At 38.2% G+C, this 16,307-nt stretch overlaps 1 protein-coding gene across 1 annotated transcript in view; it reads left to right on the top strand.

The window, feature by feature from the left end:
- Nucleotides 1-5,358: 5,358 nt before the first annotated feature.
- LOC104469932 (disrupted in schizophrenia 1 protein-like) overlaps nucleotides 5,359-16,307 on the top strand; it is a 43,928-nt gene continuing 32,979 nt past the window's right edge. Inside the window, exon 1 of the mRNA XM_010084679.1 lies at nucleotides 5,359-5,413. Within this exon, the coding sequence (XP_010082981.1) occupies nucleotides 5,385-5,413 (29 nt within the window). The 5' untranslated portion in view covers nucleotides 5,359-5,384. The remainder of the gene's footprint in view (nucleotides 5,414-16,307) is intronic.

Here is a 16,307-nt window from a genome sequence, read left to right as displayed (position 1 = left end):
TATACTGCATCCATCTGAGAGCTGTGAAAGCAGCGGAATGGCATTTGACAACAGATCCCTGAAAGCCCTCTGTCCTCTCGTGGGATGGGGTTATGATAAGATCAACATTAACGAATCACCCAGCAATTGCTGCAGACCCTCTTCCATCCAGAGGGATTGAGGTTGTCTGGCAGCCCCATATAGTGCAGCCCTGCTGCATTCACACAACTCTGTCCCAGCAGAACTGCTGTGCTTGAACGACCCATTGGTGGCATGTCACTGCGAAACACAGCTCTGCATTTGTGTGGCAGGACAAGCATCCTATTCTCCAAGCCAGCTCTTTTCAGAAGGAGAAAAAACCCCTTGTGGTTGAGTTATAGAATCATCTCCAATTAGCCAGATAGTATCTTCAACTCCAACAAGTAGGACTGGGTTATGTCTTTAAACATGTGGCTTTAATCTCATAGATATTCAGTAACAATTTTTGTCTTTCCAGTTCACCTTTATGCAGTCCTCATATTCACAGTATAGCCGATCCATTTAAATGCCCCCTGAATTTAGGCCACCTCATCTCTGGTGGCAGTAATTTCCCCAGGCTAATTTTGTGCTGTTGTGCAGTGATATTTAGAGGATTAGCACATTCCTCAGAACAAAGCACAATTGCTGGAAGAGACAGGTAGTAACTACGTATATCAGTATTTACTTCATTACTGGAAGACAGTCAGTGAACCAGACTAGAATTTGTTTGATTGACTTGACCCAGAATGTTAGCTTTTTTTGGAGTATTTGCACGTCTTTATCGAGCTACCTATTTTCCTCTCTTTAATCCTGGCCTTTTCTCTTCTTTTTACTTGAGTTCCCTGGGAATAATTCAGTGGAGAGAGGCAATTGTTCTTTATGCAGAGCTTGTTCTTTGGGTTTTTCCACTGTCTGTCTGCAAGATGCAAAATTCTTTACCAGTCTATAATCCAAAATCTTGTTACCGGGGCTTGATAAATCATCTTGACGTGTAGTTGAGCAGCTGAGATGTCATTTCTGAAGTTTGACTGGCTTTTCAAGTTAACCTTTAAATATATCGAAGCCTTTCCGCGGTTTTTCAGACCACAGCTTCACACATTAATGCAGCACATCCTCCACGACAAAAGAGAGATATTTTCAACTAATCACATTTTGCTTTTGCTTTTCTCAGAGCATTAGTAATAATTTTTATGTTTAAAAAAAAATAGAATAGTGATGGGACAAGCAATCTGTCAACCTTGTTCACACCCAATTCTGCACTCAGAGTTTACCCCAGGTGGATCAATGCATGTCCATGCAGTTACTTCTATTTTTATGTTATTCTTAAGAGCCAAATCTCATCCTAGATCCTGAAGTCAAGCAAAAGTCTCACTGAAGCCAGTGGGTGGTTTGCTCTACCTGACTAATAAGGTATTTGAGAAGGAATGTGATGCTTGTGGATCAGAGAGGCTAACTGTATAGGCTCCAGGTTTGTTGTGCAGGAGGTGATGTCTGGCAGTTCTTTTCACAACAGGTCTAGATCTTCTAGCAGCCATTGTGGCAGTTCCAGCCTTTAATTTTGTGTCAAAATGTGTGTCACTATTCACCCTCCCTAAAAAAGGAAACAAAAAGGGGGAGGGGAGGGAGATTAAAAAAGAAATAATACCTTTAGAAAGGCAAGCAATTAACTTTGGGCTTTGTATCTTTGGGACTTGAAATGTGGATCACTGGTCTGGTAGAGAACTACGGATCTGTAGCCTAGCACTTAAAAACTGCTGTGATAACTGGCTGCCATTTTTTTGAGGAACCCAGTACAATTTTTATTCTTCTGAGGTGCCAAGCATCCACATCTGGAGCTTCCATAGGAACAGTGGGTTCAAGATGTCACCAGTCAGATACTTGGTTTTAGAAAGTTTTTGAAAATTTTGATCATAGAATGCAAAGCATTTGTTGTGGTCTGTAGGTCTTTGTAAACTCAATTTCTGAGGACCAAGACTGAAGGATAAAAATTATGATATGCCTTCATTTGCAGGCTCAAATAGTATTGGTAAATAAGAGAAATAGCGTTACCCCAGTGGGGCTGCTTTCTGATGAGAAACAACACGTGGTGTTATTTTAAAAGAACTCTGTGTAGGTTAATTACTGAAGAGATTTCTGCAGCTTCTAAAATGGCAGACTTACACTCTGTAACAACCAGAAGACCAACACAGGAGCTCACTGCTACCCCTCAGCTCTGTTTGACCAGGACTGATTCCAAGACTAGACTTTGCTGCTGTAGGCAGGAAGAAAAATGTATGATAAAATAAGAGAAAGAAATGCTGAATCACTTTTCTTCAATTAAGGCTTAACAAGAAAATTCTATTTTTAATCTTAGCAAATACCCTGTTGTCTGATCTTCCATGACTATTTATACTTTTTTATTTTAATAACTCCCCTCAAGGCCAATTTGAGGTAAGCATGTAAATCTCTAGAGAACTGATGAAAAAAAGCAATCCCATTCACTTAAATGTAAAAATAAACCATTTGGCATGTTTATGCAGAAAAGAATCTCATAAATTATTGTTCCTTTTTTTCCCCTCTGTCGTTTAGTACTTTCTTAGCTAGATTGAAAGCACACAGATTCCCGTTTGCATTTTTTTGCTTTGAAGTGATGGTGAATAGATTCATTAAATTAGAACCAAAAAAATCTGTTAATTTGTTGCTTGTCTTCTGTTTCAAATGGATGATCTAAAAGGCTTGAAAGTATTTGTGTGTTTGTTGCTGTGCTACTTGCAGTTTGTTACAAGGGAAGTAACATCCATTGGATTTTTAAGCAGTATTTTTCTTCCAGCAAAATCTCCAGGTCACAGCCCTTGCAATTACATGCAGAAGGCAGCAAGGAGACAAAGCTAGTCTGGGTAGCTTTCTCTTTTAGCAGCAAAGTTTGCATTTCTTTTAATGTAGTTAAAACGTTTGACAGGAGAGAATAGGGTTTAGTGATGTGAGGTGATTTCCAAATGAGTGTTAGCTTTTTACTGACCTACTTTTGACTAGTGGTGTATTCTTGTCCATTACTTTTTGTCATTGAATAATGCTGATATATTAAGCTCTGTGCTTCAAGGGCATTGTAAAATTGCATGTAGGGGCAGGGCTGAACTGTGAAAGTGCAAATTACTCTATCAGATCATACCCAATTAAAAAGTGACAAGCACAGCAGGAGAAATTGAAAGCAAGGTTTATCTTTCATGTAACATAAGAAGTCACTATATCAGTAAGAAACAAAGTGGGTGTAAAACAGATTCTCCACCTCTTCTCATCCCTCTCCAAAAATTAATAATATCTTCTGACTTCATTATCCAAAAGAATAAGCCCCAGAGTTTTAACAGCTCATGTTGAAGGATATTACCACAATGGAGAGAGAAGGGAGAGTACGGCAGCCGTACACCTTTAAGCTATCTGCTTTCAAAGCATGTGCTGACCCTCAGGTCAGGACATTGGGGATTGACGGATAGGGAGTTTGGAAAAAGTGATAGCAGTTTATATAAAACTGAAGTTTGCCATTAAAGGAAGACGTGCGGTCTTGCAGACTCTCCACAGTTCCGCAGGAAGCGTAGGAATAAAAGCATGGTAAGGAAACCAGGAACTTCTACTAAGCCATATAGTAGTTCTAAAACTGCTAGAACCTAGGGAACCTTAGTTATTCTCCACTGCCATTGCAAAAATCCTTATATAACTTTTTGTGAAATATTCTTCTAATGGTGAGATGGGTCTGTGAATGTATAAACAAATGCAGTTTTCTGGGTATAGTTGTCTTCCAGAAGCTCAAGATGTCGTGTTACTGAACCTGTTCTGATGGTGGACCTGAATTAGAGATGTTATGGACAAAACTGGTGCTTTCCAGAGTACTAGGGCTGTGGTGGGTTTTTTTGGTTTTGTTTCGGGGTTTTTTTGGTAGGTTTTTTTTTTTGTTTGGTGGGGGTTTTTGGGGTTTTTTTGGTAGTTTTTTTTCCTAATCCAATAAATTCTCTCATAAAATGAACAAAAAAAAAAAAACCCAGAAAGTAAATTGACTTTGCAAAATATGTCTTATATTTGCTACTGGGATGCAGATTGCTTCATTGGTTTGGGACTACTGTCTGATCAGGTGAGCACCACCTTCTGCCGACAGTCGATGTTACATTGACCCTGATGCTTGCTGCTAATGGTATTACCTAAGTGATTTCAGTACATGGACACCTGTGTGTGTGTGTGTGTGTGTGAAGACAACTTTAGCACAGCTGTTTTGGTTAATGCTGTATTTTCAGATTAGGCTTTTTAGTGATGTTCTACTTTGTGAAAAAAAAAAAAAAAGGTGAGAAATAAGCGAAGCACTTGATGCGTGTATGCTGTGCTTGGAGGCATTGTACTGGAGGAAAGACAGGTGGAGATGGATGGGTATGTTCACAGGGTACCTGATCGATGTAGCAAGCTTTGCTGATAAAAACAGTGATGCTCTGTAGAATGCATCTCATATAAAATGTATGTTTAATTGATGTACAATGACTTGAGAGTTTAAAAGTGACCAACTGATTAACTGTCCTACTAGACTTGGAGTTGGCAAGCAGCTGTTAGAGAGGGGGGCAAAAAGACTTATAATGTGAAAATGATTGTCCTCTAAAAGCCTCCATTTTCTTGGAGGGGATTTACCTTTTTCCCCATTCATACCCATGATGGAGTACCAAGGGTCATCTAAAATAATGGCTTTATTGTTATGTGTTATGGCAAGTAAGTAGTTTATTGGAGTTTCTTCTGAGTGAAGAAGTTGCAGGGACTCATATGCAGGCAATAACTAGGTCCTAAGTTTAAAAACAAACAAACGAACCCCCCCAAAACATGAAGCCACAAAAAGCCACCAAATCTCATAACAATCTAGAGTGGTAATTCTTTCCATTCTATAGCATTTCAGTTCTATTAGAAGTCTGATACAGGATTCGTAACTTTTTAAAGGACTCTTATGCATGGACTGACAAATTAGTTAGGCTTGCTTCTCCTGAAGGTACAGAGGATGACCTAGTTGTGTGGGTTTTCTTTCCTTTTTTTTTTTTTTGTGGTTTTGGTTTTTCTTTCTCAAGAGGAAAATTCTAAAAACTGTGCCTTTGTTGCTCTCACCATTTTTCTGCCACAAGTAAGAGGTTAATGCATTAATTACTAGATATATGAATGTAATATAGGTACAATAGATTTTCAAGAAAAAAAGGGAGGAGACACCCACACTGTAATTTGAATGTGAAAAATGTTAATGGAATTCTCATTTCTAATTGATACATGCAAAATTTCTGGGTAGGAGATGAATTGGTTTTAAAAAAATACAGAACTGTACAGTTATGCTATTCCTTAACTTTGAATTTTATTTTGCAGTGACCAGTGTAAAAGAAAAGGCTGAAAAGTACATGGAGATGCTGGAGGATAAACTACATAGGTAAGGATGATATAATGGAAACCTTTGAAAGCTTAAAAACGTTTGTTAATGCAGCATTGACATGCATGAAAGTGTTAGGGAATGTTTTGGAACTTGCATATTAAAATAATGTAAAAATAGTTCAAAGTTGAAAATTCTGTAAGTGTTATTGTTAAGGCCTCTGTTCATGGCTATTTTCAGCAGCTTTGCCACCAGTCTGCCAATGGATGAAGGTAAAGAAAGAATTCCTGTGTTCTCTAGTGTGTAGGACTGCTCTGCAGCAGTGTTGGTATGGCCAGAGAAAAGGGAGCATGCGTGTGGTTGGTGTGCATCGCTCCAGCCCCGTCTGCAGGTGCTGTAATCTGTGGTCGGAAACCCTGAAGTGCCGGGGATGTGACAGCTGGTTGAAAAATCATCATTCAGTTCCTATGCAAAACGCAACTCTGAGCAGAGCCACGGGATCCCTTACCAGAATTCTGGGCATCTTTAACAAGTAATGACTCTTTATATAACAATTTTGAAAGAATGCCATTTGGGGGATTGTGGAAAGCAAATAGAAACCAAGAAAACAATGGAGATATTTTAAGAACTGAATCCTAATGCAGCATATACTTTTTTATGTCTTTTCTTTTTTTTTAACCAAATGCTAGCATTTGTATTTCCTTCTCTTGCTGTGTGAAGAGGGCTCTAGACTACCCTCAAGTTTTAGGCTGTTCTTTGAAATATGGTTAGTAAATGTTGCTCTGCTGATGTAACGGAATCTTCTATTATAGTGGATTTAGCCTTGCACAAGTATATTTATAGTGGAAAAGCTTTCATAGGAAGTAATTGCAGTTTTTGTCTTAATAAAATGCAATCCACCAAATTTGCACCACTTCCCTTCCTAGGCAGGTATAATTAATAAACTTGTTACCGTCATTGGTTTTTGTTGTGTTCTTAAAGAGAAAGTTCTAGATCTTTAGATTTACTCATACTTTTGAATATAGAAGTATCTATTTTGCATAACTCTTTAATTTAAAAGTAGTTTAGAGCTGAGTGAAAAATAATGGAAACATACCTCGAAGATCAAGCTGTGTGTCTGTGTCCTGACTAACCCCCACCTTAATAGCATTTGTATGCCATAATAGTCCAATCCACAAGTGTAAGACAAGTCTTAAGACCTTTCTGTGGGTTGTCTTCTTGAAAACCATACTCTTAACTAAAAAAAAAAAAAAACCAACATGTGTTGTATGGATTTAACTGATGTATCAGGGTCCCAGAAAGAGGTAAATTGCTCTTTAACTATTAAATCCCTGGAGAATCTAGATAGACTTTTTTTCCCTTCTGATTATTTATCAGTTAGAATTTGCAGTTGTGTTTGTTTTAATTTCTTTACGCCTTTTTGTACAATTTTTGCATTGTCTACCTGGACTTTTCTGCATTGGTAGCTTAAATTGCAACACATTCTGTATGTGTCTGGGTAACTGTTGTTAATGAGCTTGTAGCATGCTGCTTTCCCTCTTCTTGCTATTTGTGGGAGAAATTTCCATGCCAAACTGCTGGTATTCATCTTGCTTCTGCAGGGAGTATCATTTCATGGGAAGGATGAAAAGTTAAACCCTCTTTTTGGCACTGCTTTATATTTTGGAAGCATTTTTTTTATGAACAGTAGTAGACCATTTCCAACTTCCTTTAGCAGATTTAAGAGTTGTCAAATATTGTAATACAATCTGTTGCTTTTGTATGTATGGGTTGCTTTCCTCAGTACCACGAAGTCCTGGGCCTGTTTTGGTCTAAATTTTATATTACAACCAGGTTACAGGCTTCAAAGTCTTGCTGTTGAGGTAAGTGTTCTTCTGAGACATTGCCGAGGACACTAATGCATGAAGTCCAAGCATGTATCTGCAGCTGTACTGGTGCGTTTAACGTGCACTTCAAAGTTTGCCATCAGCTTCTCTGTCTCTAACAGACTGTTGTGGTGTTGCCAGGTTTCTAGAATTTCCCTTCCTGCCCTCAGTCCTGCCTGTTTTTTCATTGTTGTTTTTTTTAAAAAAAAAAAAAACAAACCCAACAACAACAACCCTCCCTAAAACTCACCAAATAAACCCAACAAAAAACTCCCCCGAAAAACCCACTGCAGTGTTGGCCAAGCCTGCAGATGGCAAAGGTTCAGTGCTGAACCAGTGATAGTTTTTCAATACGTACAAATGGTATTGTTCTAAAAATAGTTTATCCCAAGTAATTAAGGACTAAGAATTAATTTTAATATTGGTGAGAAGAGAAAATCTCTAATGTTTTTACCAGAAAGAAGTCTCTAAGGAAGTACATCTTTTTTTATATATATTTATGCTAATAAAGTGGTTATAGATACTTGCTTTTTAAAGGTTTTTTGGACTTAAAGTAATTAACTACACCTGCTGTACAGCTTGAGTAATTAAAAATGTAAGCAGAAGCCCAAGAGAGTTCCTTCCCCCCACCTTAGAGAAGTAACTTGAGAGGCTGTTTCTCTTTTTTGGTCTTCATATAGATGCTCAGATTACTCCTTTGTATAAAATGCAATTTAAAGAAAGAATCTCTAAGGAAAGTATAAAGAGTAAGTTTTATGCTTACGTTGTAGACAGAGGTAGAATTTGCATCTGTTTAATGGATGCCCTTTTTTGGATGCCTTTGAAACCAATAGAGGATCAAGTCTGTGCAGCATGAATTCAAATAAGCTTCAAAAGTTTTTCTCCAGATGAAATATATAATTTTTCTAGGTAATGTTTCAAATAGGAACAACCTAGCTTCAAATCCCTTCAATTTAAGATACAGCTTCAAAATAATGTAAAACTGTTAGAAATGTAATTTTTTTCCACTTTTACAATAGAAGAGAATTAATGAAGAAAAGTCAGACGAAAACAGCTTCAAGTAAGTTTATAGTTAAGAGTATTAATTTTATAAATTTGAATGTTTTTTCCCCCACTCTCCTTTTCTCTTCTGTTTATTTTATTAATAAAATGTTGGAATAAATTCCTCTTGTGATTTTTTTTTTTTTTTTTTTTTGAGTAGAGGTATTGGGGGGGAACATAACTTATTCACTGGAGTGCTTTTGTTTGTTTGGGTTTTCTTTAAACAAATGCAGTACTTTTGACTGCAGCCTGCAAAATGCATCTCTTCTGAAGTAGCTCAACAGAAGGTTAATCTATTTGATTAAGAACAGTACTCTTAATAGCCTTACACCTACAGAAAAAAAGTGGAAATATGCATTGACAAAAAAGGCAATATGTTTGGTATCTAATAATTTCACCCCAAAGAGGATAACCACCCATTAAGTATACCGATTACTTGACATGTTTTTTCCTTTTAAAATATTGCTTGTATTCTGAGCTTGACAGTTGTTGAGGACAGTATCCTTCAAGAAAAAAATAAATATATAGTATGTTTAATAATTATTCAGGCTGTCTCTTTTCCAGTCAGCAATATACATCAAGCTGCTCCTAGAGTTTACGTTAAATCACTAGCTGCTCCTTTGAGAGGATCAATACCATTGCTATTGCTCCCATAGTAGACATTGCAAGTGGCTTACGTTTTGTTAGTAAACAGGAGATGTGCAAAAGTGGTCAGAGACAGGATAGTGAAAACTGTGTTTAGGGAAGACATCTGTCTGTATGAATATCTGACATGTAAGAAGTTTTGCTTAGATAACTTCAGCTCATCACTTGAGTCATTTAAAAGGGACTGTACAGAAGTTTACTATAGTTGTCTGATCTAGCTCACTGAAAGTCAGCTGAGCATTGTCTTGTGGGACCTTTGTTCTTTCACAGAAAGATTAGTTCTTCATCTCACTTCTTTCCACTCTGAGTGAAGGCTCTGCTGGGGCTTTATGTCATTACCACAAGTAAAGTGGGCTTCAACAATCCAGCTCTTTCAAGAACCACCAGGTTCTGCCATAAGTGAGCTTAAGTCATGTGAATGGCTGAGGGTCATGAATTGAGCCCAGGAAAGGGGGCTGTGAAGCCATAAGGGCAGATTTGGGTTGGGATTTTGTGCTTAAGTGCTGTCTCCTAAATCAATACTTGTGGCCAGATTTTTTGCAAAATGTGTGAGGTACCAATAAGCAACTTTGAAATCAATGAAGATGGAAAGGGAGTACCAAGTTACATTTGTTTAGTACTTATATGTGGGAATCCAAGTCTAGACCTGGGGTTTGTAAATATTCACTTGTTTTTGAAGATACCAAAGAAAATCACCTGCCTTTTAAATGAGTAAGAAACCTTTGATATATATTTATGCATGAAAAGTCATCATCTTCTAATTTATTTGCTAGCTCTTACATATATCAATGAAAGTCATGCAACATGAGCAATTGTGTGTCCGTCACATCTTACGTGTACCCTGTATCTCATTAAATGTCTGTCCTAGCTTCAGTCTATTTCCTTCCATTGCAGAGAGCATTGTGAGAATGCATGAGCTTAAAGAGATTGATCTGTGTGAGAAATGTATTTGATAGCTGGAGAAATGAAAACAAATGTGTGGAACAAGGTAAAATTTTTTAAAAAAACACAACTTATCTTTCAGACCATTGCCCTTGTAGAAGCTAGTAAATGTTCCACAGCAAATGCAGTTTTCTTATAAAGTGCTGTGCAAAAACAGGGATTCAGATGCATCACTGAAACGCACAACAAAAGGCTTTGGTTCTTTCAGCTCAGTCTTACCTTTGGAGACACTACTGTGCTGTTCTTGCAGTAGTAGAGGGAAATAAGCCATTTTATTTTTAAAAAAATAATCTTTTTAATACTTTTTTAGATTTATTTATACCAAAGAAAACTAAGATTAAGTTAATGGTGCAAATCAGCTTAATGAGATTTCGGATGAAATAACAATGCTTTTATTTTTCAAGCATCCATCTGCTAGATAACTATAGAAGCATATTTGGAATACATTGCCCTTGTGAAACTTATTAGAAACTGGTAGTCTGCGAAAGTTTGCACTCTTAAACAGTTGGAGTAAAAGTGGTGGAATTGTTATAAGAGAGTGTCATCTGAAGATTTATTTTTGTATGCTGTGAATGATTTGACGTTTGCCCTAAGAACTGGGTTTTTTTTGGCCTACCAAATATTTCCTGAGTGCATAGCATGTTAACATGAAAGTTTATGCCTGAACCATAGCCTGAGCAATTAATGATAGATATGATATGCAATGAAGGAGCATCTCACAAGTGGAAATACATCTTGAGGGGGAAGGAGGCAGAGAACAAATAAAATGTCAGGAGAAACCAAAGATCTTGGGACCATCGTTCGTCCTTCTGCATGTACTCAGAATGTCAGAGCCGGACCTGTCATGGAGAATTGAACCCTGAGGCAGCAGAAATCCCAGAAGAAGCTGCCTTCATCACTAATTAAACAACTGGGCATTTAAATATTTCTTAAGACTGTTACAGTTTTCTGCAGTGAGGCGAGGTCAGGGGTCCCTGTGTCCAGCTGGAGCTTTTCAGCCTCCTGCACTCACCCAGAGCCCTGTTTGAGGTGCTGTTGAAGAGCAGCCTGTGGTATCCAAGCCTACGAGTATAAGCTTGCAAATATTGAACATGTTAATGACAAAGCCTCTCTGTGGCCATCTACAGACTCTTATCTTCTGTAAGGGTAAGATTTCATCCAGGGCTGTTAATGTCCTGTATGTCCCTGTGTAGAAAGCCTGGTGTCTGCCAGAGCAGGACTGCTGTGCTGAGGCTGCTGAGTAAGGCTTTCCAAAAGCTTTTCCTTCTCCTATACGCAGCAGCACGGGTGTGCTTGGGAGTGACAGATGGCCTGCGGTAATGTCACGCTGAGGGCTGTCTCAGCTGCTGGTGGATCTTAGGAGAGCACAGAGAGGACTGAAATGCCATCTTTGCCTCCCTCCCTCAAGACTGTGTTTTCTACGGCACTTCCAAGAGAGCACACAGTCCCATCCCTTCGTGGATAATGATCTATCTTATTTTGCTTAACAGCAGTTCTGCTGCAGGAGTGTTAAATGCAGGTTAGACAAAATACTAGATCCTTCTAGTGACGCATTTGGTCCCTTTCTTCTTCCCAGCTGGCGTAAGCCGTACACAGCTGTGAGAACATTAGCTCCGAAACTGTGAGCAGCAGACACTTTGTATGCGGTGATGCATTTGCTTATATCTCGTGGCCCACATGGTGATGGCTTCTAAATCCCTTATCATAACCGCCTCAGGCTGGAAACAATTTTTTTTTTGTATCAGCTGATGTAAAGATGACGTTTCTTGAGCTGAGGGAATTTAATGTGATTGTACTGTTCTCCAGGCCTCAAAAAGATTATGCTGTGACTTCCATTCATCACAAAAATGGGGCTTTTTAGTTGCTTTTTCTAATTCCCAGATAGGAATCATGAAATTATTTTGGGAGAATAATATTGTTCAAGAATAACTGGTGACAATTACACAAAGGTGTTTTATTGAGCTATTTTCTGTGCTATTCTGCAAGAATGGGGAAATGAATAAATATGCTTGCTAGTGAGATGTAATATTGCTTTGCCGTTTTTGATTGTTGGATGATACAGCACCTGGTAACTTTGCAAATGTATGCAAACCCCTTCTTCCTTGATGGATTCTTTTTTGCTATTTGTCTTGGTTCATTTTCTGTTCAACAATGTTTGTTTTCATGTTAATGGTGGCTTTTTTTCAATTCACGGATGCACAATGCAGGAAATGTAGTGGAGTGTTACCGTGATCTAGGGTGTGCTCGTCTGCATGGCTCCTTGTTCACTGAGGTGTGAAGGGCATTGTGTGTGTTTAGGACAACTTGTGTATACTGAAGAAGCAGAAGTCTAGCCCAAGGTGTGTTTTACCTGATCTCATACATATGTGATTTTTTTTTTTTTTTTAAGTTTTCAATTAGATGTCACTTGACTACTTCAGATCAAATATAGCTACAACCTGATTACTCAGGCTGCTAGCTTATGCATGCATTCTGCATCAGAAATTTGTGATTTTCTTTTGCAGGCAGTTTTTTTAAAGTGATTGAATGTGCCATCTTCACTGAAGTCCATCATTTTAGACAAGATGTCCAGTGTCCTGAGGGTCCCATGACGTTAAGAGGACAAGTCAGGATTAATTGCCACCATATCACATTCCAATTTACTTGAAAATGAACGGTCTAAAACGAGTTATTGTCTTCCCCTGTTATTCATCCTGTTAGTTTACATACTGTGTATAAGTCTCCTTTATAACATACTAAGATTCCAAAATGTTTTGGGGAGCAGAGCTAGCTATGAATGCTCTGAATAGCACAGCACACCAAAGGGACAGCATTTCATACTACTGATGGTCTTAAAGCTGGTCTAGCATGGTATCAAAAGGGCTGTGTGTTCTTGTGGATGCTTAGCTCTCTTTCTCATCTGGTTACCACTTCTGTGCTGTTCCTGTCTGTATGGGATATTTCTTTTTTTAAAATATAACATTAATTATATAGGGGTAGTTTCCCCAAATGTGTTGTTTGCCTGTGACCTCAGTGTTTTGTTTATGAGTGATCCTTATCTCCCTGAAAAAGTGCCCTTGGATGTTAGTGTAATCAATTGTGTTGCCTGCCCATGCAACAAAGGGCTGCACGACTAGCTCTGGTGTGATTATCTTAAACACCAAAAATTTAGAACATGGTTAGAAGTTGATGCCACTGAAAGTGAATATGGTAAATAACAGATTTGCAAAGCGGAAAGAAATTTTTGCACACTTCTGTGACATGTGGAAGGCATTCTGCCTCAGCTGTGATTTGCTGTTCCTGAGAATAAAGCAGTCTCTTCTGAACATATTGTGTAGTTTTACCCTACTAACGGGTTCCCAAAAAGCTTTCAACCACCCCTGCCAACAAAAAAATTGTCTAGGTTCAGTAATGTTAAAAAAGTGTTACATTGTCACCAAACCCACGCAGGGATGATCAAACACTTTGGAGAATCAGTTCTCCTTGTTGTAAACAATACATTTGCTTTGTTGCAGTTACCTTATTCTTCAGTCTACATGAGAGATGCTGTCATGAAAACAGGATTATTGTTTCTTAAAGGCTCATGTTTTCCTGATATTCTTTTCCAGCCTGAAAACAGCAACTTATGTCATAGCACTTTGCTGTGGAAAGGTTATGATATAATGAATTGAAGGATTATCACTTCAGCTGTGTAAGTAGTAACAAGAACATAGGAACTTGTGAACAAAAATAGTATTTTAAATAGATTTCTATATAGGAGGGAAAAATTAGTAAAGCCAGCATGTATATGCAGAGTTGCACCCACTCGATATTCAGAAACAGTATTCAAGCTTTTTTAAAATCACACTGATCTTTTGTTTTAGTACTATTGTAGTGAGAGAAAGTTTACTTGCCCAAAATATTCATGAATAAAAGGAGCTGTGAATAATGAAAAGCAAACTCTGAAGTGTGCTAGTTTATAAATTACAGGTGATTTTTTGGCTGCTGTATTGGCCCAGCCTTATTTTGGAGATCCATCCTCTTTTTTCAATAGTTTTGAAAACTTTAAGTTTCAAAATGGTGAATCCAATTAACAAAGAAGAAAAACCTCAGTATCCTTTCTTACTCCATTTCTTTTTTTCCCTTCTGCTTTAAATGTTTGTGTGCTTTCTTGTTTGCTGTTCTTCTTTAATTGCTCTATCTTGAAGTTAGCATTTAAAACTCAGCAGATTGTTTTTCAAGATATCTTAGACTGCATGACCACAGTGCAGGTTCTCACTACATGTTCTTATTGTCTTCACAGTCACTTGCAATATATTTGCAAGGGCCTCACAGGGTATAGTATCTTGGAAGCTCTCACTGAATTTGAATGTAAGTAATCTCCCAAGAAATTTGAAGGTATTGCTTCATGGAAACAGATTAGCCTATACTAACTGGGTCTGGAGGAAAGGGGAGAATCTCTGCTGTTGCTTTTGTTTCTGGATGTGGAAACTGTAGCTAATGCCCACAGGGGGTGGAAGCTGAAATCATCGCTCTGGAAATGCAGCAAAGTTTGTAATCATGGCTCTGTAGCGTAATGCGCATTTCTTCTGCAGGGTGATCTGGTGCCATGTGCTAGTGGAGATCCTTTGGTGGACAAACTCATGTCTTCTGGCAAGATGCAACTCTTGGTTCCCAACCTGTAATTTGTGTCTTTCAGCGCTGGCAGGACTAATATTTATACCCAGATATCTATAGATGAGAAATGCACATTGCATGAGCAGTAAAAACGGAGTAGGGCAAAGAATGCAATCTGCTGCTTCTACCAATGGAGAAAATATATAAAACAAAGAAACCAGCCTATTCCTTCTGTCTGTGGCCTCCACAAGATGGGAGATATTTGCATTGATGGAACCTACCATGTCTTTTGTGGCAGCAGCAAGGATCTTCTGAGTCTGCTGTGCTAAAATTAATGCTCACTGCAAGGGGAGGAGGACGACTTTGTTTTAATTCCTGAGGAATCATCTGGCTGAAGGTGTGGAAGGAGATTTTTGCAGAAAGGAGGGATGTGATGGGGACGCTTTTGGGTCCAGCTGTTGTCTGAGGGAAGGGGATGCAACATAAAATTTACTTTTCTACTTTAAGTCCTGGTGGAAACTTAGTATTGCACTAATGTACATTTGGTATATATTGTGCCCTGAATATTTTTTTAGTGACTGGCTTCTATGAGACAGTAAGAAGTGCAGGATGCCACAAGAATTGCAAGCTTGGCAATTGTTGTCTTTTTTCTTTTTTTTTTTTTTTTTGTCATTTTGCCTGTTCAAGGAGTCTGGGTCACAAATATTATTTCTTTTTTTCATTTTTAACTGGGACGTGCGGGAACACTGGCACATGACTGTACTGTTTTATGAGAAGTAGGAGAAAGCTCTGTTCTTTTTGAATCTAGTCTCAGTATTGAAACAAGATCCTTTTAGGGGGAGAAAAAAAAAAAAGGAGGTCAGATTTGGGGCTAATTTCCAGTGTCTCTTAAAGCTTTAGGAAAAAGCAAAGCACATGGTCATACAGCCTTTAGTAACTCTCAGTCCATATAAATTCGGATTTCATCCAGGCTAGGGTTTTTTTTCACAGTTACTGAATTAACTTCAGTAGTTAGTGTGCATCATTGGCAAAAACAAGATGACAAGAGATTTTGCAGCTTATTCATGGAAAAGTTTGCCCGTCTCCCCCCTTCCCTCCAGGCTCTATCTCTTCCATTCATTTTATACTTGGCATGGCAAAAATCATCAGAGGGCAAGACTGGGTCTCCCCTTCTAAAAACAGAAAGCATTGCCTTTGCTTAAAAAAAAAAAATGCTGAAACTTCACAGCCTCTCTAGCTGGTTAGTAATTGTGTATTTTGTTAGGATCATGTCTTATTCTGTATGCCTTTTTCTGATGCTGCAGTGTTCTGGTGCTGATCAGTCATGCCTGCAAAGCTGGACTTCAACATTTTGCTGAAACTCATTAATGTCACAGAAGTCCTCTCCACTGCAAAGTCTTGCCTCATCAAGAATAAGTAACTCTGCATCACTTTGTTGCTTTGGTGTGATGAGATTTCCCTATTTTGGAGCAGAAGTAATGTTTTTGTGGTTGGTTGGTTTGTTTTTCAGTTACTTGTCCTCTTCCCTGTTTTCTCATCTCTTTCTATTTGATTGAATTACATGAATTTTATTAAGAGTTTGAAATTAATATTCATCAGGTTTTTTGTTTGTTAATCAGTGACTACTTGTGAATGTGGAAAGGATTCCATTTTGAGGATGGTGGATGTTGAACATGACTGACATCAGTCATACTGGCTTCTTGTCACCTGAGAGTAGGTAGTGTGGCTTTTTGACCTGGAAGCCTATGCAATTTTTCTTGTAAATATCTATGCTAAGGTATGTTTGCATTAATGAGGGGAAGGTTGATATGATGAGCTTTGGTGATTTGCTTTTAATAGTTTTCCATTTCCTATGCAAAAATGCTCCATTGTGCTTCAGAAAGAGT

This window comes from Pterocles gutturalis, unplaced genomic scaffold, assembly GCF_000699245.1.
Source record: "Pterocles gutturalis isolate BGI_N339 unplaced genomic scaffold, ASM69924v1 scaffold6650, whole genome shotgun sequence".
NCBI lineage: Eukaryota > Metazoa > Chordata > Aves > Pterocliformes > Pteroclidae > Pterocles > Pterocles gutturalis.
This window is presented reverse-complemented; position numbering and strand designations above follow the sequence as displayed.